This window comes from Squalius cephalus, assembly GCF_949319135.1.
Source record: "Squalius cephalus genome assembly, chromosome: 16".
In the NCBI taxonomy this organism is placed as follows: domain Eukaryota; kingdom Metazoa; phylum Chordata; class Actinopteri; order Cypriniformes; family Leuciscidae; genus Squalius; species Squalius cephalus.
The window spans coordinates 6388781-6413812 of NC_137137.1; the positions used below are offsets into that span (position 1 = coordinate 6388781).

Consider the following 25032-nt stretch of genomic DNA (forward strand, 5'->3'; position numbering starts at 1 on the left):
CCAAGTCCAGGTGAACCCTTTTATATATTTATGTATTTAATTTAAATATTTTATTGTGACTTCTAGGTCAGCATTTTTATTATATACGGTTACATAGCAATTATTTCCATAAACTCATAAACATCTTTATATAGAAAAAAGAGGTATTGACTAAATACATTTTAGCATGCATCATTATATATTTATATATTATATGTATTTTATATACATAAAACATGCAGTGCCAGTTTATAGTTTATATGGAGTGATAAGCAGCACAACTGTTTCCAACATTGATAATAAATCAGCATATTAGAATGATTTCTGAAGGTTCATGTGAGTAATGATGCTGAAAATTCAGCTTTGCATCACTTAAATAAATAATATTTTAAAGTATATTAAAATAGAAAACCTTTATTTTAAGTTGTAATAATCTTTAATAATAATACTGTTTTTTTCTGTATTTTTTTATCAAATAAATGCAGGGTTGATGAGCATGAGAGACTTCTTTCAAAAACATAAAAAATGGTAATGTTTCCAAACTTTTGACCTGTATGTGTGTGTGTATATATATAAGAACTGACGGGAAGTAGCTGAGAAGAAAGTAGAAGCAATCAATAGTGCTATTTAGAAGAATCACAGAACCATTAGGTTTTGTATTTGCACTGGCAGTTAAAAGCACTTTGAGCACAATCAAAAAGCATGGCTCGACATTAAACTTGTCCAGGTTGGCTACTTATTTGATTACTGATCATTTACTTGCATGAAAACTCGCTGAAAGTGACCTGTCCCGAAGCATTTTAGCAATACTGATTCAGTGAATTAATTTTTTAGCAAAATGGGATGAGGCACTGAGAATATCAAGTCTGCATCAAAGTCAACTTGAATTTTAGCGATACAACCCTACTTGTAGGTCAAATGTACCTTCTCCCAGGTCAGATGTGAGGCATGAAGTCAAGGACCTGACGATTGGGACGGACGACAGGAAGGGTCTCTTTCCATCTCTGTCCCTGTCTCTCTCTTACAGGTGCTGGCCTCCTGGGCCCCAGTTTTAGGCATGGAACATCACTGTCACTTAACGGTCCGTAGCCGGCTGGGGGATGACAGGCGTGAGTAACACATTATTTTTTTTTTACTGACTTTAATATATAGTGACATGCGGCGCCCACATTCACTCAATCAGAAACATAGACATCTGAATGCCCATCCGAAAATAAAAACGCACATATACATTCTATTTAGGTACAGACAAATGTTTGCAAACGTCTGATGGACACACGTATGTCATATCTGACTGGTCTTCTCATATCTGCATAATGTCAGTGTGTGTGTTTTATAGGCGTTTTATTAAATTATCTGATTAGAGGAGAAGAATGGCAATTTAAGAAAATATATATTATTATCCCAGCCAATAGAAATTCTGTCGTTATTTACTCACCCTCATGTTTTTCAAACACATATAACTTACTTTCTACTGCTTATCGTTTTTTCCCCATGCATGAAGTTCATTCAAATTTCAAGCTGCAAAATGGATGCAAACACAGGCAATTTTACTTCCCAAGTCTTCTCAAATAAGTGCCCGTGACCAGATCCTTGAGTGAGTCAAAGAGTTCGAACTCTAGAGGCCATAGATCTGGTGAATTCATGAATCTGTGTTGGTTTTGACTGATATCGGGTCAGTTTTATAATGTAGGTACAGTTTTAATGAATTTGGTAATAAACATGCATGTTAAGGGGACAGTGACCTAAATAGCCATGTCCTGCCTAAAAACACATAAAATAAGTTAAAGAATTAAAAGATCACAAATTATACATACACTTCAAATGTATTGATTTGTAGATTACATTTAATAGATTACACTTTAATGAAGAAAAATTTGGTTTGTAAAAGGTGTCTGTATACGTATGCTTGGGTAGAGTTCTTGTTGCATTTACACCATTTTGACCAGCATGTACCGTCAGCGTGTCTGGTTATGAGTGTTCGAATCAGTGAATCATTTTGCAAAGCAATTGGTTATATTGCTTCAGCGTTTCGAAAAGCTTCAGGTTTTCCATCGCTAATCTGAGCATCTGTACTAGCCTGTCATTGGCTTGACCAATGGTGTGAGTTAGTTTGACCAATGGAGAACTCGGGGAAACCTCTTTGAAACCATTATTTTGAAACCAGTCTGATACAAGTTTATAAGCTTGGCTGAGCAAAACGGATCATTTCATATATGATTTTGGATGAAATTCAGCCCTCTGCATTTATCAGTTTTGGCTCATTATAGCTCTGTTTGTTTTGTAGAGTGTTTCATATTCTCTGTCAGAGAAAGGGGTAAGTGCTGTAGTCGAATAATGGAGGACCAGAAATGTCTCATGTGTTTAATTTCCCAATGAATGCAAATTAATGAGCAAATAAACCCATGCATAAATAATTGAGATACATAAATGACCAGCGCAGCAGCCTCTGCAGCACAACAGTGTCTCATTAAGAGTTTATAACAATGATACAATGAGAAAGAGAGAGGGAGAGAGAGACCCTGGCAACGGTGTGGTAAAAAGGACTCGTCAGGCCCATCTCTTAATGTAATGGATGGTAATGACAGTGCTTACTGTTGCCCGAATGTACATTGACCGGTAACACAGAGCAGGGCCGCCGGCACTGTCAAGCATAATTAAAAATGTGTGTGTATGTTTGCAAAGAGAAAAGAAAGAGTGATTGTGTGGATGTGTTCACTGTCCATGTGTCTGTGGGGGAATAGAAAGAAAGCTTATTACCCATCTGCCATCCAATTTCAATCTCTTTAAAACAAATGAAACATTCACAATACCAGGGACTTTTCATTATCTCTATCCTCGGCCCTAAAAGGAGCCTTTTTACTGCCACTGACTAAACACCAGCAGAGGAGGAAGTGGAGGTGAAATGAGAGGAAATGAAGAGCGAGAGGCAAGAGAAATCTGAACTTGGCAAATGGCATTTACATAGCCTTTACCATGCAGGTCACACCGCCAAAGCAGAGCAAATCAGCTCGTAAATGAGGCGAATTAAACAAGAAACCTGTTGCTAAGCGGAACGGTTTGGATCACAGAACGTTCCACGTGATCTCTGAATCATGAAGATGCAGTAACTCGTTCTCATGTTTGAAACATCATTCCCAAGGTGCCTTGTCGTCTTAAAAAGGACATGTTGAGATCCGACAGCACTGAGCAGCGCAGTTAGTGAGCCATAGAATGCTGTTGCTCGATCTCTTGTGGATTGTTGGTAGCATTAGCATGCTGTGGGCTCCTTACAAAATTCCTGTCCTGAGGTCACATCTAAATGGAAGAGATTTGAGAAGAGGAGTCTGGGTCACGGAGAAGGTCGTCGCCATTAATCATGCCACAGTCTTTTTACCGCCAGTCCCAGATAGCATCATTGATTGAGGCCAGTGATTAATTCCTCGGTAAAGCAGGTGGAACTTGTGAAATCACATCTTTAATTTGTTTCTAATCACTGCCTGGATGGTCACATGGCAACCAGGACTCATGAGAAAGGATGAATGTCTTCCTTGTGATAAGCTGTGTTCTGCTTCATAGGGTCCCTGAGCAGTGTTCAAGGTTTCCTACAAGCCAATCAGGAGATGTCTAGCTTCACTTGATTTGTGTGTTATTTAGGCTGCAACTGAAATCGCATACTTATACTGTATAGTAGGTGAAAAACAATGAGACAAGAGTGGCATGTCCGAATTCACGGTCCTCATAAAAGAGAAGCCAAATGACCTACTTCTTCCAGCGGGATTCTGAAGTGTGCATACGATGGACACTTTACTATCCCACGAAGCCACAGGAGAGGATTTGTGAACGGCAGTGAAGCGACACAACTGATGCTGGTAGGACACATGATAATGACAACATGGCGAATGCAGTACATCTTGTTTGCATTCATAGAACATACCTTTTTAGCTCTCGCAAAGTACTAATTTAAAATAAGTACCTATTTAAGAGAAAATTCGATTTTGGATGCAGCCACTGTCTTTATGAGCCCGTCATTGACTCTTTTATGCAACCAATTTGTTCAACAGCACTGATTCATTCAGGAACAATACAAGCGAATTGCCTTTATGAGTGAGATAGCTGTGTCCCAATTCAGAGGCTGCATCCTTCGAAGGCCATGAAGGTCGGACTGAGCGCTGTTAAATGGGACGGTCTAGCCTACAGAGGGCTGTTCTTGTCGCCTATCAACTCTGACAGCTGCCGTTGATGAGTGACAGTAACGTTTGTACTCAACTTTTTTGAAAGTTATATTAAACTGTGTGAAAACAAAACGGGGTTCACAAACTGTCTAAATATGTTCACTGTATATAATAAAGAGTATAAACTATGTAATTGCATCTTAGTAAGATATAAGTCAACATTTGAACTGCTTTAAAGTTTTTATTTATATCACTAGATATTTGAGTAAGGTGAAACCTATACTTATGTTTAAAAGTGTAATTTGGCAATTTCTCTAAAAAAAAATCCTATAGAGCTGGTAATTCCCGCCCATCCGTAAAACCCCACTGGACCTCTAGGTTGAAAAATCGTCAATGCAAGTGAATGGGAGAAAATAATTATTTTCTGATCCCGTTTGAATTGTGCCATGAATGTGAACATATGTTGTCTGTGAATTTTTTATATAATTTTTCATGTTACGAGTTATATTGTATGACCACAGTATATTGTATGATTCTTTGGCTAGCAGTTGTGGAAAAGACATAACGAGAAAGACTACATGTCGCCTATGTGACGTCACCCCATAACACATTTTCCCTCCACTTGTCAAATCACGGTGCTAATGCTGCGATAATCTATGGAGACAGATCGAGATGCCTGTGTGTTTTGTACCCAAATGTCACCATTCAAAACAAATGGGCTGTTCTTTCTTCAGATTCGCGTCGAAAGCAGCGAAGAGTTGTAGTCCACAAAGTGCTCTCACACAAAGTCTAACCGTATCAAACTTCTACCAGCTAAATTGTAGCATTCTTTACACGAAAAATTATATAAAAAATTCACAGACAACATATGTTCACATTCATGGCAAAATTCAAACGGGACCAGAAAATAATTATTTTCTCACATTCACTTGCATTGACGATTTTTCAACCTAGAGGTCCAGTGGGGTTAGCGGAAGGGGCGGGACTTACCAGCTCTATTGTCACTGCCTGGCACACAATGAATTCTAGGGTAGACAAGGCTGTGAGGGTCCACCTTTTTTAATCCTTCATTGCCCAGGAAACGAGGGACCCATTTCGAGGCCGCATTTGAAGTATTTGTTTTTCGCCTACTATATAGTAGGGAACTATGCGATTCTGATTCATTCAGGACATTCACATGCAAGTAATCAATTTCAAAATCTGTGAGCCTTCTGAATCATTAGCAGTATTTGGTAAACAACTAGAAAAACAACATGCAGTAAATGGTGAAACAATTTGCACTACATCCAGTTTTATTATGATTACTATGATAAATCAAAATAAAATGATAACAAAACTACATCAAGCAGCATAACGGACTGTTTTTGACACCAGAAGCCTTGCATATTCAAGTTGCAATGTTTAATTTTATGTATGCGTCTTAACTGTTATGTAACCAGTTGTCATTTAGGGGTTTAGCCACATTTCATGTAGTAGCCTAATGAGCGCACTGACTGATGGGTACATTTCCCTCTTTCATATCCTGTTACTTTCGATACACTTGTTCCATATGCCGTTTGCTGTGTCTTTCAGACTGAGCATAAAAACTCCCTTGGATTTGGAATCTCACTAGACCGAATAGCATCTGAAGTCCACTTCGCAGGGCATTCTCAGGTGATTGAAACGCACTCCAGCATAACCTCTACTTGTTTACTGCATCTCTCAGCTTTTCCTTTGAATGAACTCTCTCTCACATCACATCTAAATACGCAAGACCTGAAAAAAGGATCAGAAATGCCAGTCAAGCGGTGTAATTTTCTAGACGCAGAACGAACTGTTGATCTGATTACAAGTGGGATTTTAACAAGTGAAAATAATGAATGATTTGTTTGTTTGTTCTAACCCCTCTATATGACTGCAGTTCCCCACAGACAAGCGGCCAGTAATCTTCAATGTCCTTCTTTTACGACAGAACACGGAAAATGTCTAAATATGCACTAATATGAAATCTCATGCTATTTAAATTATTCATGAGTTGAGAGCAAACTAACCTGACACACTTCTTCCATTCTCCGAACTCTCTTTAGAGAGAAAGTGGAGTAAATTGGGTTGTTTGAAGAAAAGAAAGATTTGATACAGTATAAAAATTTAATATATGGTGAATACACTGCAGTTTAATTTCAGAACATTAAATTGGCCCTTACTGGTTTGTGACCAAAAATGTGTTGCATATCTGTTCTGATAGGGTACAAATTAAATGCAACTATATAAAACATAATTAGGATTGCAAAATAAATAAAAAGGCTTTTAAAAGGGAAGCAAAAACACTACTCGTATCTTTTGTTGTAACAAAAGATAACCTAACCCTATAACCCTAACCTCCAGACCTTTAAATCTCAAATTAAAACTTATATATTCACCATGCTCAGTAAATAATTATTTTCCTCTCTATTTCTCTGTCTTCCACTTTTTTATTTTTTATGTTACATGCTGTTTACTTTATCGAAATTGATGTTTTCTTTGATTATATAACTTCTCATGTTAATTATTTGTAGTTATTGGTTGTCTCCATCTGCTTTCCTGCTTGTTTGATTGTTATAATAAGCAGATTGCTTGTCTCTTTGTCTGTCAACTCTTTGTATTATTTTTGTGAAGCGACCTTGGGTTCTTGAAAGGCGCTATAAAAAATAAATATATTATTATTATTATTATTATTATTGTGGATGTCAGAACACTGTAAACAGAGTTTCTGCCTTAAACATCCAAATCGATTGTACTTAAACGGTTTGTTCACCCAAAAATGAAAATTATCCCATACTCACCCTCAAGCCAGGTGTATGACTTTCTTCTTTCAGCCAATTGGCAATTGGAGTTATATTAATAAAAAATAATCCATACAGCTCCAGGGGCCTTCTGAAGGCCTTAATAAAGGCCTTCTGAAGCGAAGCAAAGCATTTTTGCAAGAAAAATATCCATATTTACAACTTTATTAAATCACTGGCTTTAAATTTAAAGTCGCACTGATGGACGTTACCGGAAGCTAGTTTGCCTGAAAGAAGAAAGTCATATACACCCATGGCTTGAGGGTGAGTAAATTATAGAATAATTTTCATTTGTGGGTGAACTATCCCTTTAAATTATTAAACTGACTTCAAAATGAGTTGAATCTTGTGTAACTTCTAAACAAGTTGCTTAACTTATTTTGATGAGTTAAAGCAAAGTAAAAACACATGTTGTCATAACTTATTGATCATATGATTTTTTACAGTGAAGGTATTCAACTGAGGTCTAATTCATTCTAATTTGAAGCTATGACAACATCAGCCAGTTGTTGTCTATATGTAAAATCTTCAAAACAGTCTGCAAGATTTAAACCCATTAAAACCTACACTGAATGTTTTATTAAGACTTCTGAATGCATATTATAGTGCATTATTAAGGCTTTCCAAGAAACAAGATAGAAAATGCCTAAATGTATTCACTTGAAATGATTTGCAGATGTGTCAATCCAGGTTTAAATGTGTATTTTAGCTAGGGTTTACATCACCACCCAGATCTTTTAATAAATAAAACCCCCCGTGTTATGAATACATATTAGAGTGACACTACTGACATTTAGATCCAGTATGATTATTCAGATCGGGGATAAAGAGCCAAAGCCCCCCACACCCCCCACACAACCGTTAGTTCAGGAAGGAAGAGCCCACCACAACGCAGTCTGCTGCTAATGAGCCAATTATCTCTGCACTGCAACACAGGAAGTCGTGGCCGTAAAAGAGTGACTTCTTTTTTATTCATCATTTTTACAAGAGCATGTCAGCCGGCTCTCTGACACTGAAAATGTTAGACGGGTATAAGGGCTTATTAGACAAGCCTAGTTTTTAATGCTTTTATATTACTTCTATACCAACGCATATTAATATTAATTTATTAAACTTCGTGACCTTATAAGTTTTTTTTTTTTAAAGTTTTTATTTGTGATGATGGCGTTAAGACTAATGTTACACTGCTGTGATGCTGCTCACATTATGACTGTCTGACAGTGCCATCTGGTGGATAGCAAATGTTTAAATAAATAAGCTTTCATTTATGGGCCAGTGGAGAGCCTGTAAGAATTTATTTTTGTCTTTCACAGTTATAGCCTTCCAATAATTGAGTGGTTCAGTGCCTGTAAAACTGGTAGAGAGATGTATATGCCCCAGAGGGAACATTCAAGAGATACTACTCCCAGATTCTCTACTGCATTTAATTTTGTGATGGCTCACTATAACCTTTACTGTACTATCAATCACATTGGTATAACTGTCCTGATATACCAAAAGGACATGTCAGTTTCCATTACACCCAGGCCGAATATCTGCTGATGTCCCACGAGTGAATTTGAGCCTCACAGATTTGCTTTTGAATGAATAATATGCATTTCTTCTTAGAAAAACCATTTCACTTTTAACTATGTACACGTCACTCATGTTTTTCCAGGGTGTTTGTCTTAATTTTGACAGTTGTGTTTTATACTGTGTACTTTACAACATAACCAGGTCTAGTATCTCCCAGAGATACTAATCTGGGAGTAGTATTTCTTTTTGTGAAGTGTGAATATATGTTTTATATATTTATGGGCCTAGCACTTAATTTTGTATAGTTTTTAACTGATTATATATATATATATATATATATATATATATATATATATATATATATATATATATATATATATATATATATATATATTTGTTTGTTGAATTTCTCAAATATTACTTTTTAGTTTCCCCTCAAATGCATTTATAAAACTGTAAAGGAAAGCATGCTTTGCTCTTTTTTTAAGAGCCTAAAAATCAAGTCAAGTCACCTTTATTTATATATAGTGCTTCTTACAAGATTTTTTCAAAGTAGCTTTACAGTAACAACAGGAAAATAATGTTTTGGCAACAAAGTTTTGGCTGTACAGTAGCTATAGAAGAAAATAGTGTCATTGTCCAGCTTAAAGATGCTGCATAAAAATACCATAATATGTATGCAGATATTTAGGAAACATGCTAAGATCAGATACTCATTTCTCTGAAAAACACTTCTACAGCCAGTTATTTTACTTTGAAACGCGAGTTCCGTGTTGGAGTGTCTGTTTTTGTTTTTGTTTGTGTGATCTCGCCCACTGCCAGTTCACCCAATAGTATTTCGACACCTCAGGATGCCAGTTGGCAGGAAACACAGCGTATTGCAGCTATTGCAGCTATTGCAGCAAACAAACTGGGTCAGAGATGGCAGATTCTACCCAACCTTAAAAGCCTAAAAATCTCTATGAACGAGAGCATATTAAAATGCGGATAAATCAACTCATTTACTTACAGTCTGTAAGTCTCCTCGGCGTTCGTTGTCAATTTCGCTCGTTAGCCCATGATTTACTCACCCTAGGTGTATATGACATTTATATTAAAAACTTTATAAAGTAAAATAACTAGCTCCGGCCAAACGAACATACGGATTCCACTTACGCCAAAACCGCAACTTAAGCAACTTGTAACGTCGGAAGTAGCGTAGTGCGTCATGGCGTAGCGTAAATATCAGAAGTACGTCGCATTACTCGCAAGTGTAAGTGGAGTAATGCGACGTATTATCCGTATCTTCGTTTGGTCAGAAGTGAGTTATAATAACACTTATATAAAGTGTTAAATATGGATATTTTTCTTACACAAACGCATCGCTTTGCTTCAGAAGGCCTTTATTAACCCGCCAGAGCCGTGAGGATTACTTTTATCAAGGACAGATGCACTTTATTGGACTTCAAAACAGAAACGGCCATTCACTGCCATTATAAAGCTTGGAAGAGCCAGGATATATTTTTTATATAACTCTGATTGTATTCGTCTGAAAGAAGAATGTCATATACACCTAGGATGACTTGAGGGTGAGTAAATCATGGGCTAATTTTCATTTTTGGGTGAACTATCCCTTTAAGTAAGTTCAGTGTTGATTCATTTCTGTTGTAAAAAACAAACAAAAACATATTTATTAATTTTTCTTTAAATCATACTTTTAAATTCGGTTTTATGTTAATATTTTATTACAAAGAATCATTTCAGAGAACACGGGAGATTCTTCAAAAGAGTTTATATGATTATATGATCAATGTCAATCATAGAGCAGAGGGACAGTTTGAGGATAACAAATGTCATTTATTTATATTTTACATTCAAAGTGAATTAGCTAACACGTGCTACTAACCCTATGGTGTTATGCAACTGAACAACCCAGATATGTGTTTACATGAAGGTGAGCAGCAGTGTGTCAATCAAAGCTGCAGTTGCTTGAATTCGAAAGTGGGCGTGTGCGGGGATCATGACGTCAACGTCAGACAGATCTCAGCGCGTTCGATTACAGCGAGCTTTTCAAAGTTTCGATGGATCGTGCTTTAAACCGTCGATTCCGCGGCCGCTCCGCACTACATGGAACCAGATAAACGGCCGTTTTATTTTGGCGTGAAACAGAATCGTTCCTACGCAGTGACCTTTTGTAGCTCGAATGCAGAATATCGCGTAGGAGTCGCTGCGTGCGCGGTGAACGTTTGATTTCTGCCTGTTTTCCTTCACAGCTAAATGGAGTCACGGGTGGAATTCAATCGAGAGGAGATCAACAGTACGGTATGGGAAGTTCCGGAAAAGTACATTTGCTTGAAGCAGATCGGAACTGGAGCTTATGGCAGCGTGTGGTGAGTAAGTTCCTGGCAGACAGGTAGCCGCACATGAACTGCATCTCAACAGGTTATCACATGCATGAAGACTGGCAAGCCGCATTAGCATTCATTGCTTTCAACGAACTGCTATTTTGTTAGCATTCTTAGTGACTATTATCAATTCTATTACTTGCTACTAGTCACTTTCCAAGTATTCCATGCGGTTACTCATTACTAAATAGTTAATTATAAGTTCTACTATAGTATCTAGTCAATGTTTACTTGCAAAAGCATAGGTTTATAGGGTAACGCAACAACAATGTCCCATTACTTAATGAATGAATTAACTTCTAGTATCTTGTGAATAATAACTTGGGGAATTTAAAAATATACTAATCCTGGTACTGTAATTTTGTGCTGAACTTCCTTCCTATAACCTGGTTGTAGCTTAAATCCTAATTGATCAACTTATAAAATATTGTGTGGAGTTAAATACACATATGTTGGGGCAGTCTGAAATCAAACATTGGCCTGATACAATAGCCAATTATAATTTTGTTATGAATGATAACTGATATGGTAGAACTCTATATTTTTTAGACTGTTTAAGTGAAATCACATGTTTCAAGTGGAAGCCAGGTGTCAAATGCACTGTGCAGTTGAAAAGATGCATTAAAGTGGATGTTTTGAAGTTTTTAAAACTCTTTTTTTATTTTATTTTTTACTCTAGTTGGAAATGTTCAATATCCGGTAATGGTCAAATGGGCTGACATTGCTACTGATGTCACCAATGTATCATGCATTCCTAATTTTGCAGGCCTTTTGCTATGGACATTTATGTTTGTCTGTGCTACTGTATTGTGCATTTACAATGGCATTCACATTATTGCTAAAATTAGTCATGATATGATCTATCCCAGCAGCATTGACATTTCCTGTTGAGGGTTTGATGCCACAAAACCTTCACAACTGCTGTTAGATCAAACTCTGGTGAAAGTGGGCGACTATAAAACCCACATGCTCTGACAACTTAGTCTTTGCAGCAAAGCAGTGTGTGTGGATTGTATCAGAAAACGTGCTTGTGTAGTTTCTTATTTGAATATTGCATTTTCTGTATCAGTTCCTGAATCAGTTACTGTTGCTTCTTGAAACGTTAACCTCAGTTCATAATGTTTGGGCATGATAGTGATTGTTCTCCCTATCTTAGCTCGGCCATCAACAATAAAACCAAAGAGAAGGTGGCCATCAAGAAGCTGCACCGACCCTTTCAGTCGGAGATCTTCGCAAAGAGAGCCTATCGTGAACTGAGGCTACTCAAGCATATGAAACATGAAAATGTAAGTGTCGTCTATGCCTGACATGCCTCGAGTGCTGACATGCCTGTTAGTGCTAGATTTCAGCACAACCAGAAAGAAGTTTGAATGGCTTGAGTGGCTTTTACAAGGCACAAAAAACTTGTATCACACCATACTCATTGTTTTCATTGAGAATGGTGCGAGTATCAAATGTTTAGCTTGGGGTGTGTGTGTGTACAGTACAGGATACTTGTGGCGCCTGGAGACAATGATAATTGATTGCAGTGTCATAAACTGTGTAATATATTAGTATCTAAAATAGGGGTGTAACGGTTCACAAAATTCACGGTTCGGTTCAATACGATACACTTGTGTCACGGTTCGGTACGTTTTCGGTACAGCAAAAAGAAAGAAATGCCAGATAATTTTTTTTTTTTTATTAAAACTAACATAAAAAAGTGAATTTTTTTTTTTTTTTTTTTTTCAGCAATGATGGAGCTATAATTGACTCTTCTTAGGAGCATATAAAACAAAACAGCTCCTGGAAAAAAATTAAATGTAGCCTAATATTGTAGTAGTTATAAACAAAGGTCTATTTTTAGTTCAGATTAACATTTGAGGGCAGCAATTTTATTCATAATGTCAAAATAAAACCAACGTAATGTTACTTGAAGGCATTATAGCCTACTATTCCTGCCAAACTTTCATGGTTGCAGTGTTACTACAGTAAATCCATGGTAAATGTTGCTGATCTGTGGACACTGGATAGTTCATTCATGGCACAATGTTTCTTCCTGGTTTCCACGTCAGCGCTGTTTGATCCGTTAATAACGGAGAAATGTGAATGTTTCTCACTAGATCTCGCAGCGATGTTATTACTTAAGTGGCGAATTTAAATGATTTCTTTACTGGATCTCTTAGCGCTGTGTAGTAACAGTGTCGCTTCGATCAAGATGCTTTGGTCCAAACTGATAAACGGTCCTTCAACCACACAATAACGAGTAGCTCAGTTTCGTTCTGCTTACATTACGTTTGCCATTTGATGTCGGACAATGTTGTGGTCGCGCCAGCGTCTCTTACTTTATGAGCGCCAGAGCCATTGATGAGCGCGCTTGCCACGCGCGACCCGCCTACATTTGAAATAACGAAATTTTGGTCGGCAGGAAAAATGGTCCAACGAACCGTTCGGTTTGAAATTGCGTACCGAACACCGAACCGAAAGCCTCGTACCGAACGGTTCAATACGAATACGAGTACCGTTACACCCCTAATCTAAAAGATACACAGAACACTGAAGCTCAGGCAGCCTTATTCAGACCATCTAACACCATTATAATATCTTGAAAAGACTGTGACTCACTTCTTGCCTTTTTGCTGTCCAACCCAAGGTAATAGGCCTGCTAGACGTCTTCACTCCTGCCTCCAGAATGGACAACTTCCAAGACTTGTAAGTCTTTAATGAGGCCTGTGTATGTGAAAACTATCTGTTAGCCATATGTCCTGAGACCGATTTAAAGAAATAGTTCAGCCATAAATAAAAATTCTGTCTTTATTTACTCAACCTTTATCTCTCTTTTTTTTTTAATAAAACGACATTTCATAGTGACTTTAATTTCAGTCTGATGTAAAAGAGCTGCATGAAGATCCTTTTCTAATGGAGAGAATAACTGCTTATGGGTTTGAGACAACATGGCGGTCATTATATAATGACATAATTTATTTTTTGGGTGAACTGTTCCTTAAATAAAAAGAGAAATAAGCAATTCCTTTCTGTTTTAGCTACCTGGTGATGCCGTACATGTACACCGATCTCTCTAAAGTCAAGGGCGTCCTTACAGAAGACCGGATCCAGTTCCTGGTCTATCAGATGCTGTGCGGACTAAAGGTTAAAACGAAATAACATCTCACATAGAGAGGCCACATTTTCCTAACCAGGCATGATGCAACAAGTTTCCAATAGTTTCTCCTCGCGTGTAAAATGAAAAATGCCGTGTTAATACAATTCCTTTCAAAGGTTTGGGGTCAGTACGATTTTTTAAAATCTATACTTTTATTCAGCAAGAATCCATTAAAATGATCAAAAGAGACAGTAAAGAGATTTATGATGTTACAAAAGATTTCTATTTCAAATAAATTATTTTCTTTTGAGCTTTCTATTCATTAGTGAATCCTGAAAAAATGTATCATGGTTTCCACAATGATATTAAGCAAGCAGCACAACTGTTTTTAGTGTTGACAATACTATGAAATGTTTATTAAGCACCAAATCATCATATTAGAATGATTTCTGATAGATCATGTGGCTGCTGATTCAGCTTTTTCATCATGAATTACATTTTAAAATATATTGTAATAATATTTCACAATATTACTGATTTTACTGTATTTTTGATCAAATAAATTCAGCCTTGGTGAGAATAAGAGACTTCTAAAATCATTTAAAAAAAATCTTACCAACCCCAAACGTGTTTGTGGATTTACTGTGCATAATTTATCAGTGAACTTTACTCTAAAAAAAGAAAAATTGCTTCCCCTCCAAAACAACCACAATCCTTTAAATTCCTGATGATTTAAACAGTTTTGCTTCTTTCATTTTCCTTTTTGCAAGAATCACATTATGGAAGTAAAAAAATTGTTACGAATGCAGTTTCCTGTTGACTAAATGTCTTACGATAGTAAAGTAACTGAATGTTTGAGAAAAAAGACCAAATATTTGGCACTTGTAAATCACATCAGGCATTCACTAGGTCAGAAAAGAAACGTATCCACCTGCAAATGCTTTAATTAATGCAAAGCAGTAATACTGCAGAAAACCAGACATGCACTTTACATGCACCATAGTAAACGTCAGTTTTGATGCCAACGTTCAGCGTATGCATAGAGTCAAATGCATAGCCTTTCAAAGTATACTTGATATGATAGTGTGTGTGAACAAAGTGTACATTGCATGCTTGGTTAGGAAAAATTGTTCTGCATGCGCTCAGTGCATTGTATGTATGTGTAAAAACAGAAGTATACTTTGGGTTTAGGATCATTGCCAGAGGGAATGTTAATACAGTCTTTCTGATCAATCCGATTAGTGTAATCAAATACTAAAACATAACACTGAAATATTTCATTATACTGATTTCTTTTTTCTCTCTGTCCCTCTGTTTTTCTCCACTCCACAGTACATTCATGGTGCTGGCATCATTCACAGAGTAAGTGAGACTGGCAGTGAATAAACAGCATCTGCTCATAATTATCATTTCCACACATTGCTGAATTAAAGGCACTGGGCATCTCTTGGGATCGTTGTAGCTCTTCGCTCCATGGGGGAGTTTTCATCTCCATGAATTAAATTTACTTGCAGCTAATTCGCTAATATGTATTGATCAGTGGACTACCAACAGCCATTATCTACACCTCCTCTAATCTGAGAAGATCCCTCTCATTTGAAGAGTAATAAATATGATTTATATTTGTTAATAACTATTTTACAACAGCTTCAGTCATGTCTCATCCAATTAGTTTTAATATAATGTATTGCTGTTTTGAGTCATGGTTTTAACTCTATGTAACATGAAGCTGTGTTTTTGTTAATTGATTATGAATAATCTTTTTTGGGGGGGGTCAAAATTCCAAATAAAGAATATGTTAAATTAATGATTTTAATGAATTAATTAACAATTAATGTGAATTAATGTACAAAACTTTTTTTGTAAAACATTTAATTAACTGGATTCTTAAAATTGGCATATAACCCTACTGTTCAGACTTTTTTAAAAATGTTTTTGAAGACAACAAGGTATTTGGTTACAGAAATATATACAGTACAGTAAATACAGTAAAAAATTAAAAACAGTAATATTGTGAACAGCGCTGGGTAGCAACTAATTATATGTAATCATATTCCTTGTAATTAGATTACATTACATTTTAAAATACACATAATCAGACTACTGTTATATTTTTATTGATTACATGATTGCTTTATTCACAAAATGGCAGTAATTTATTCATAATTTATTGATTCTCACTAATTCTTCTTTTCTATCTTTTAAATTGTCCTTTCAAAAACAGCCTATTGCTCGTGCAATTCCCCAATACTATAAGACTTTCTGAATATACATAAGTCAGAGGCCATACAGCATAACAAATAAAATATTTAATCTTTTTTTGTGTTGTATTTCGATTGTTTTAAAATGTTAAATTTTTATGAATTAATTAATTATGAACTTTTCTTCAACTTACGAACCCCCCTGCAGTTCCTTCGCAAACTCCAGTTTGGGAAACCCTGACATAATGTAATGTTTAATGCACTTCAATTTGTTGATGACAATTTTCAACATAATCTTCTATAAAACAAGATTATCTTATTCAAATCTATGTAATAAACAAGTTACGACTAAACGTAATGTTGAAGTAATCTAACTTTATTCAAAAAGTAGTCTGATTATATTACCTAAACATGCGAGTTCTGAAATGTACTACCCTGGAAATCCAGAGTTCTCGCGAGAGCACAAGTTGAATTTGCTCAGCGAGTTACTCTGGTGTCAAGTAATGATGCTCATTAAATATGCCCCTCGATCTGAGCTGCACCAATCACATCGGGTTATCTGATATAGGCGGGCCAGAGGCGAGCTAAACAGAAGATGACAGCGCTGTGACGTCGAAGTCATTAGTAAACATTGCAAGATGGCTATGGATGAACACCAGTTGTTTGAAAGGCTTTGGCCGCTACAATGAACGAGTTAGGCTTTTTATCTAAAAGAGGAACAGAAGATGGCGCTCGTTCCTTTGCAAGAAGGACGTTTTTGCTGTTTTGCCGACCGGATACGGCAAGAGTCTAATCTACCAGTTAGCTCCTCTGGTAGCTAAGCGTATGGGGCTTGTTGAGATTGGTCATAGTGTTATCCAATTGCGTGCAGTGAGATTTTTAAATGCATGCTTGGTGCCGCCCCTCGAGCTGGCCGATTTTCATTAGTCGATGCCAGACCATTAAAGGGGTGGTTCAGAATTTTGGACATCGGACCTCATTTACAAGTTAGCCTGTGTGTTATTGATCAGTGGAGACAGTTTTCAAAAACTTTCACTCAGTCCTTCCAGTTGCATAGTTCGCCGGTGCTAGGCTAGTGCGAGTCAACGGTATCTGCTAGACTGCCATTAAAAACAGTTTTACCCACTCCACAGTACACCAAAAGCAAATAAATCATAACGCCAGACTACCGATGTAAATGTCTGTTGAGAGAATAATGTTAAAAATCAAACTACCCTTTCATCGCATTGCAATGAGAAACTAGTTCCTGTAAATGTAATGCGATCATTGAGATGCAAGAGTAGTTTGATTTCTAACATTATTCTCTCAACAGACATTTACATCGATAGTCTGGCGTTATAATTTATTTGCTTTTGGTGTACTGTGGAGTGGGTAAAACTGTTTTTAATGGCAGGCTAGCAGTTACCGTTGACTAGCCTAGCACCGGCGAACTATGCAACTGGAAGGACTGGGTGAAAATTTTTGAATACTGTCTCCACTGATAAATAACACACAGGCTAACTTATAAATGAGGTCCGATGTCCAAAATTCTGAACCACCCCTTTAATCTTTCAGATTTAGGTCTGGATTTCCAGGCTAGAAATGTACTTTATTGTGTCTCTAATTCTATTCATATCAGTGAGTTCAAGGCTTTTTGCTTTGGGTGAGCTTTCCTATTGTGCATTGTCCTACGAGTTAATCACAGTGGTTTCCTGTTAAGTGAGGCAGTGCCTGTACATGCTTAGAACTGTTTGAAGCCGCCCAGCTCACTTTGAATGTGAAAAATACAGCTTGTGGAATTCAGATTAAAGATTTGTTAAGAAACTCACTATGATCTTTTGTGATTGTCTAAGAACAATGTCTTTGTAGGAAGATTAACACCTTTCTGCATTGCAGGACCTCAAACCAGGAAACCTGGCTGTGAACCAAGACTGTGAGCTGAAGGTCTGTGCCACCATTCTTTTACCATAAAAGAGAAAAGACATTTGATAGTAACACGTTCCTTTGCTCTGGCTGCAGATATTGGATTTTGGCCTGGCACGTCATGCGGAAGCGGAGATGACAGGTTATGTCGTGACGCGGTGGTACCGGGCCCCTGAGGTCATTCTAAACTGGATGCACTACACTCAGACAGGCAAGATGTTTGTCATTCTTTAAGATGTATATTGCTACTCAAATTATTAACAAGAGTTACTCAGGTGTTTTAGATTAGGAAAAACATTTTTTAATAAAATATGAGGTAAATAATTAATTATTGATTCAGTCATCTGTTATAGTCCAGTTAGTTTCTTGAAATCTGTCCAATGGCACCTCTATTGGTCTATATGAGCATTTATAGCATTCTCTCATTAGGATTCATAGGTAAACAATAGTGGCCAGAAGTGATCTCTAGCCTAGGCAAATTGACATTTACATCCTTTATTCCAAGCATTTGAAAGCATATTGCATAGTTGTGCTGGGACTCAGTGTTTGTTTTGTTGTTGTGATAACGCAATGAAACATGCCAAATTGTGTGGACAATTTTTGGCAAGGCTATCATACAAAGAAATTATGAACACATGCTTAAACGAGAGGTAACCATCCAAATGTTAATAAGCGATTATATTTGTAGTCAATATATGCTTTTCCTGTGAACTTTTTGTTTTTCTATGCATTTTTCCCCCAAAATAAAATAAAACCTCTATCTTTAGTTTGCCTTTTTTGCCAAATAATTTTCAGATAAATACCTTAACCAAGTTTAGTGTTTTGTTATTGCCTTATGTTTCAAATATTTAAAAAAATATCAAATATTTCCCCATATTTTAATGGTTTAATCAAACTTTTAGGATCATTATAACTTCACTTTTGGCCACTACTGTAGTTCTAACACAGAATTGTTTGGATAGACAATTAAGACACCTTCCAGTTAAATGCATAGAATTTATTTCTAACAAATTTACATATGTAAATCTTTACCAATCTTCTTAAGATTCATAGAATATTGAATTGATTGACTGGCTTTTTTCTTGTATTTACTATTTACAAAAAAAAATGATGAATTAAAATGCCATTAAATGTATTTAACATATGGTAATGAATTGTAATTAATAAAAAGTCAAATGTTTCTGCATTTGCTGCCTGTGGGATTGTTGTCTAAGTACTGAACTCAGTCACCTGTGATATTACTACACTTATATGTGTTCTCATGTTGGGACTGACAGAACTCGATAAACAAGCTCCTCCTAACCGTTAGTTTAGAACTCCGTGTATATCTCTTATTCACATGAATATTAATGGGATAACATTCATATTTACTGTGCTAAAATATGTATAGTTATGTTTGCTAAATAAAGATAACACTTAATGTAGATATCAGTCTTTAATTGCCAGTTAGTCTGAATGTGCTCTGATTATTTTATTACTAAGATCAATACTATATTGCTGAGTTCAGTATTGCTGCGTGAATGTATAGTATGTCAAATGGTTTGCATTCTTTTAAGGACTGGTGGTTGTAATGATTATCATAGTTCTATAATTGTGATTGTTGCCTTTTTCCTCCTTTCTAGTGGACATCTGGTCTGTTGGGTGCATCATGGGTGAAATGTTCAATGGAAAAACACTCTTTAAAGGAAAAGACTGTATCCTTCAGCATTCACTTTACTATTTTTTTACTAAATGACCACATTCTGAGGGCTAGATTAAAGATATTTTAAAGGAATAGTTCATCCATAAATTAAGTTCTTACATTATTTACTCATGTCCTTCCAAACCTATATTTTGTTGCATTTGTTTTGTTTTTTGTTTTATATATATATATATATAAAAAAAAAAAAAATCATTGTGTTTCTCTTCAAATATTCTACTTTATAGAATATTTTAAAATAACAGCATACAGGTTTGAAATCATTTTCATTTTTGGATGAACTATCCTTTTAACACTGTTTCTTAAATTTCACTGACATACAGGCACTGTCATTTAGCTAATTGTGATTGCATTTAGAAATGCTGTGCTCACTTATTCCCTTTTGTCTTGCTTGTCAAGAACAGAAATAACTTGGAGTTGGAAATGACATGCTGTGTATTGCCTTTGATTTTTGACATTCAGACATGGATCAGTTGACTCAGATAATGAAAGTAACAGGAACACCAGGTCCAGAATTTATTGAGAAACTGGAAAGCCCAGAGGTAAGACATTTTCAATGCAACCAAAGATAGTATATTTAATACGTGGTGTGTCTGGATTTTGATTAAATGTGTGACTGATCTCTGATGCAACTCGGAATGAATTGCTAATGCGATGCAAAATAAGATGGTCTTGAATATTTTGGGGGAAATTTTCAATTTGAATCATATTGTGTGACAGTTGCTGTAGCTTCTGTGCTCAGCTGTCATCCCCGATCTTGATAAATGTCAATATCTCTTCACTGCTGTTAAATAGGCTAAGAGCTATATCAGATCCCTTCCCCACTACCCACGCAAAGATTTCTCTACATTGTTTCCCAGAGCCAGTAAAAAAGGTAAGTAATACCCCAATAAAATTACTCCTTTGTCATGTTGTCACATTTCATGCTTAGCAAGATAACTTTTTTCAGTGTAAAACTTATGATTTAGTTTGACTGCATAGTTATTACCTGTCAATGTGGTGCATCATTATTTCTGACAAAAATGACAAGATGCTGGAGCAATTGCAACAGGGCAATTTAAGCAAGTTTTTACATTTTTACACCAAACTTCAGGTACAATGTCACCAGAATATATGGCCACACATATTCTGCACTATTTCACAGCAGCGGAAACTTCAAGATAAGATTAGCAACTTGGAATTTAATAGGCATCCCAAACAAAATATGAAATGTCAGCCAAACAATTTAATGACATTATTCAATGTTACGTTTTCTGTAACAAGCTTTGTTAGCTCTGCAGATATTTATAGATTTGGTAACACCTTACAATTAGTTAATAATGCATTGGGTGTTTTAAAACTTGACTCTAATGTTATATTGGCATATTCTAGTACCTTAAACCAAGCTTAATTAGACCCGACTAGCCCTAATAAAGGGTAAAAAAAAAAAGACAAAATAACTATAGAGTGCAACTGTCGAGTTTCAGAAGTAAAAACTCCATTCGGTTACTCCATAGGGAAGTTGATTTTTATTGATAACCTTTAAAGACAGACTCACTGTGAACTATGAGGTTCTTAATCTACATTAATACATTACCCATAATACAGAAAATTCCACCAATCAGCGAGTCGAAACGATCACTATTTGCTAAAGCCATTAAAGGATTAGTTCACTTCAGAATTCATATTTCCTGATAATTTACTCACCCCCACATCATCCAAGATGTTCATGTCTTTCTTTCTTCAGTCGAAAAGAAATTAAGGTTTTTGAGGAAAAAAATCCAGGATTTTTCTCCATATAGTGGACTTCAATGGGGTACAATGGTTTGAAGGTCCAAATTGCAATTTCAAGTCAGCTTCAAAGGCTCTACACGATCCCAGCCTAGGAATAAGGGTCTTATCTTGCGAAACAATGTCATTTTCTATAAAAAAATAAGCATTTATATACTTTTTAACCACAAATGCTCGTCTTGCACTAGCTCTGCGATGCGCCACGCATTACGTAATCACATTGAAAGGTCACCCGTGACGTAGGTGGAAGTACCGACCTAGTGTTTACAAAGTGAACGTGCAACAAAGACTAAGTCAAACGCCATTTACAAAAAAAAAAAGGTATAAATAAAAGGTAAAACAATGATGTCGGACGATTTGAAGTTGGAGGAGTAAATGAGAGAGTTTTTCGCCCTACCCTACCTTTTTGAACCGGAACATTTGTGACTCTTCAACGTGATTATGTAATGTGTGGTGCATTGCAGAGCAAGTGCAAGAGGAGTATTTGTGGTTAAAAAGTATATATATATATATATATATATATATATATATATATATATATATATATATATATATATATATATATATATATATATATATATATATATATATATGAAGAGTTCAGATGCGCAAAAGCCTCTAAGTGCCATTTGAAATTTTCTTCTAGAATGATAATTTTTATCAAGCTCGTATATTTAAGTTCAATAATTTCAATTAAATGACAATGCAAATTACCTATTAATTGTCATTAAAGTGAAATTACTTAACTTAAATATATAAGCTTTATAAAAATTATCATTCTAGAAGAAAATTTCAGATGGCACTTAGAGGCTTTTGCATCTGAACTCTTCATAAATATATATATATAATTTTTTTTATTTTTTGAAAATGGCCGATTGTTTCGCAAGATTAGACACTTATTCCTCGGCTAGGATCGTGTAGAGCCCTTTGAAAATGCATTGAAACTCCAGTTAGGACCTTCAAGTCATTGTACCCCATTGAAGTCCACTATATGGAGAAAAATCGTGAATTTTTTTCTTCAAAAACGTTAATTTCTTTTCGACTGAAGAAAGAAAGACATAAACATCATTAAAAAAATGTATCTGAAGTATTCACCTCGTAGCTGGTTGGCTTGGTTCATGGCTTATAACGCTTTAACAAAGACTTTTTTGAAATCCCTATGGAAGAAATGAATAGACAAAATACTTCCGGAACACCAAACGCCATTGAAAAAGTGGACGGGCACTAATGCACTTTATTGTCAAACAATAGCTCAGCCTGCCCTGTACTAATACAATAATGCTCACATAATAATACATGTATCAGCTCTTGCTATTCTAATGCTGTCACTTTGTTTCTGACACATTGTGTCCCACATTGCCACTGTAACTAACCCCAGCGGTAGAGATGCTTGAGAAGATGCTGGTGCTAGATGCTGACGCTCGTCTCACTGCTGATGGTGCCTTGGCTCACAGTTATTTTGATGGCCTGAGGGACCCAGAGGACTGGCCAGAGCCCACGTCGTACGATGACAGCTACGACAATGCCACAATGCCCTTAGAAGAGTGGAAACGTGAGCAACAGATATTACACGAATAGTTATGGCCGCTGTATTTTATAGTGACATAAATTGTGTATGCAAATGTAACATGACTATTTTTTTCACAGGATTATCATTTAAAGAAGTGAGGAGCTTTGTTCCTTTCCCAAGAAGAGATTCAAAGAGAAGAAACACACTCACAATGTCCTCACAGTGTTAGTGGGTCTGACATTAACGCTGTACTGTATTGCAATTATGCGATTTAGTCTCCGCCTTGAAACAATTTAGAATGTTTATTCACTCCTTAAAAATATATATGAATAGCAGTATTTTGTACAATAAGCAACTCCTTTTGGACAGTGGGATCTGGGCTTCTGGTGAATGAGCTTTTTATTTTTAGTGACAACTGTGGTAAAGTAAAGTTGTATGATAGCTTTGTGTGGGGAGCAAAACAAACTAAAATCTTCATTCTGCTAAATGTTCTTCTTATTCTTTCCACAAAAAAGAATTTTATGTTTTATTTTTAATTAAAATATCTCCTATGTGCTATTAGGTTAAAATGCTCTATAAAAGGACAGCCATATACAATTTCATGTATTTTTGTGTTATGGGGCTTATTATTAAAGTATTTCACAATCTGTATACTATTCAAATTTTGGGGTTAGTAAGATTTTTTTTTTTTTTAAAGAAATTAATACTTTTATTTATCAATGATGCTAAATAACATTGATAATAATAATAAGAAGAAGAAATGTTTCTTGAGCAGCAAATCATCATATTAGAATGATTTCTGAAGGATCATGTGACACTGAAAACGGAAGTAATGATGCTGAAAATTCAGTTTTGCATCACAGGAATAAATTGCATTTTAAAATATATTAAATTGTAATATTTCACAATATTACAGTTTTTTTGGTCAGATAAATGCAGCCTTGGTGAGCATGAGACTTATGTCACACCTTTTTAAAAAATCTTACCAACTCTAAACTTTTGAATGATAGTGTATATATTAAAAAATAAAGAAAATGTTTTTTTATATATATATATATAGATGCTGTGTCTGAAGATTTCAGACACTGTAACCACTGTTACTGACTTCAATTAAACACTTAAAGAAAGCTTTAGTATTGTGAAATGTTTACCTACTTAAAGTCAACATGAAATGGCAATTACAACCCATTTACTTTGATAATCTGGTATATTTCTGAGTGAAACGTGATATGCTACTAGTAAATTGTTTTCTGGCATTGCCTGTTTTTCTAGCGAGATTTTTATCCAATGGGATTTAAGAATAGTGAAATAGTGGGTGTTAAAGTTACATTCCATAATGAAGACAGATGGTTAAAGGGGAGAGATTTAGAAATAAGTGCGACTGTTAAGTACAGTTATTGCATTTTATTGAAAGATTACAGAGACATTTTTATTTGGATTAACATTTACAGACAAATTATTCACATTAAGACCAAGAATGTGTATTAAGACAGTACATAAGGGTCAGTTCTAATCTCATGTTGACTTTATGGCTTGTTTTTGCTACCTTCAAATCCTTTGAAAGGTGCGACAGGATGTTTAGCTTGTGGAAGTGATTGATTGGCCATGACAAATGGCACCATCAAGGTATTGAGTAGCACATTGGTGTTAGAGATAGAGATGTTGTTATAAAATGTGGGATCTGACAAAGACTTGTTGACTTATTTTTCTCTTTTTTGTGTGTGTGTTGTTAGTGTTTGTTGTATGTGATAATGCATGCATTAATCAACTGTACTTGAAATATACCTATGTCTTAAGTAACCTCCTGACTTTTTTTTCCCCTCTCCTGAAAATGTGATTCTCTCTCTCTCTCTCTGTGTCTCTCTCTCTCTCATGCAAACTGTTTGTACTCGCCTGGGTTCTTGATCATATTTGTTGACATACACTCTTGTGTCGTTAATCTAATAATATATAGCTCCTCTTTGCTCACTGCCCTAATATCTGCATCTCTCCAACCAATCGAGCTGTATGCTTTACAGATGACAGGTCGTGATGA

General features: G+C 35.8%; 1 protein-coding gene across 1 annotated transcript; it reads left to right on the top strand.

The window, feature by feature from the left end:
* Positions 1-10419: 10419 nt before the first annotated feature.
* On the top strand, positions 10420-24683 carry mapk13 (mitogen-activated protein kinase 13). The gene is made up of 12 exons (XM_079897934.1): positions 10420-10818; positions 11990-12119; positions 13466-13524; positions 13857-13962; positions 15248-15277; positions 17992-18039; positions 18115-18229; positions 19641-19712; positions 20180-20259; positions 20513-20591; positions 22866-23039; positions 23135-24683. The coding sequence occupies exons 1-12, from the start codon at positions 10706-10708 to the stop codon at positions 23224-23226; spliced, it is 1098 nt and encodes a 365-aa protein (XP_079754060.1). The 5' UTR covers positions 10420-10705; the 3' UTR covers positions 23227-24683.
* The last annotated feature ends 349 nt before the right edge of the window (positions 24684-25032 follow it).

Excerpts from the sequence above, each read along its gene's own strand:
- mapk13 (XM_079897934.1), top strand. The coding sequence starts at position 10,706 with ATGGAGTCACGGGTGGAATTCAATCGAGAGGAGATCAACAGTACGGTA. Across the intron at positions 12,120-13,465 it reads AGCATATGAAACATGAAAAT|GTAATAGGCCTGCTAGACGT; the intron begins GTAAGTGTCGTC and ends GTCCAACCCAAG. Across the intron at positions 18,230-19,640 it reads GATGCACTACACTCAGACAG|TGGACATCTGGTCTGTTGGG; the intron begins GCAAGATGTTTG and ends CCTCCTTTCTAG.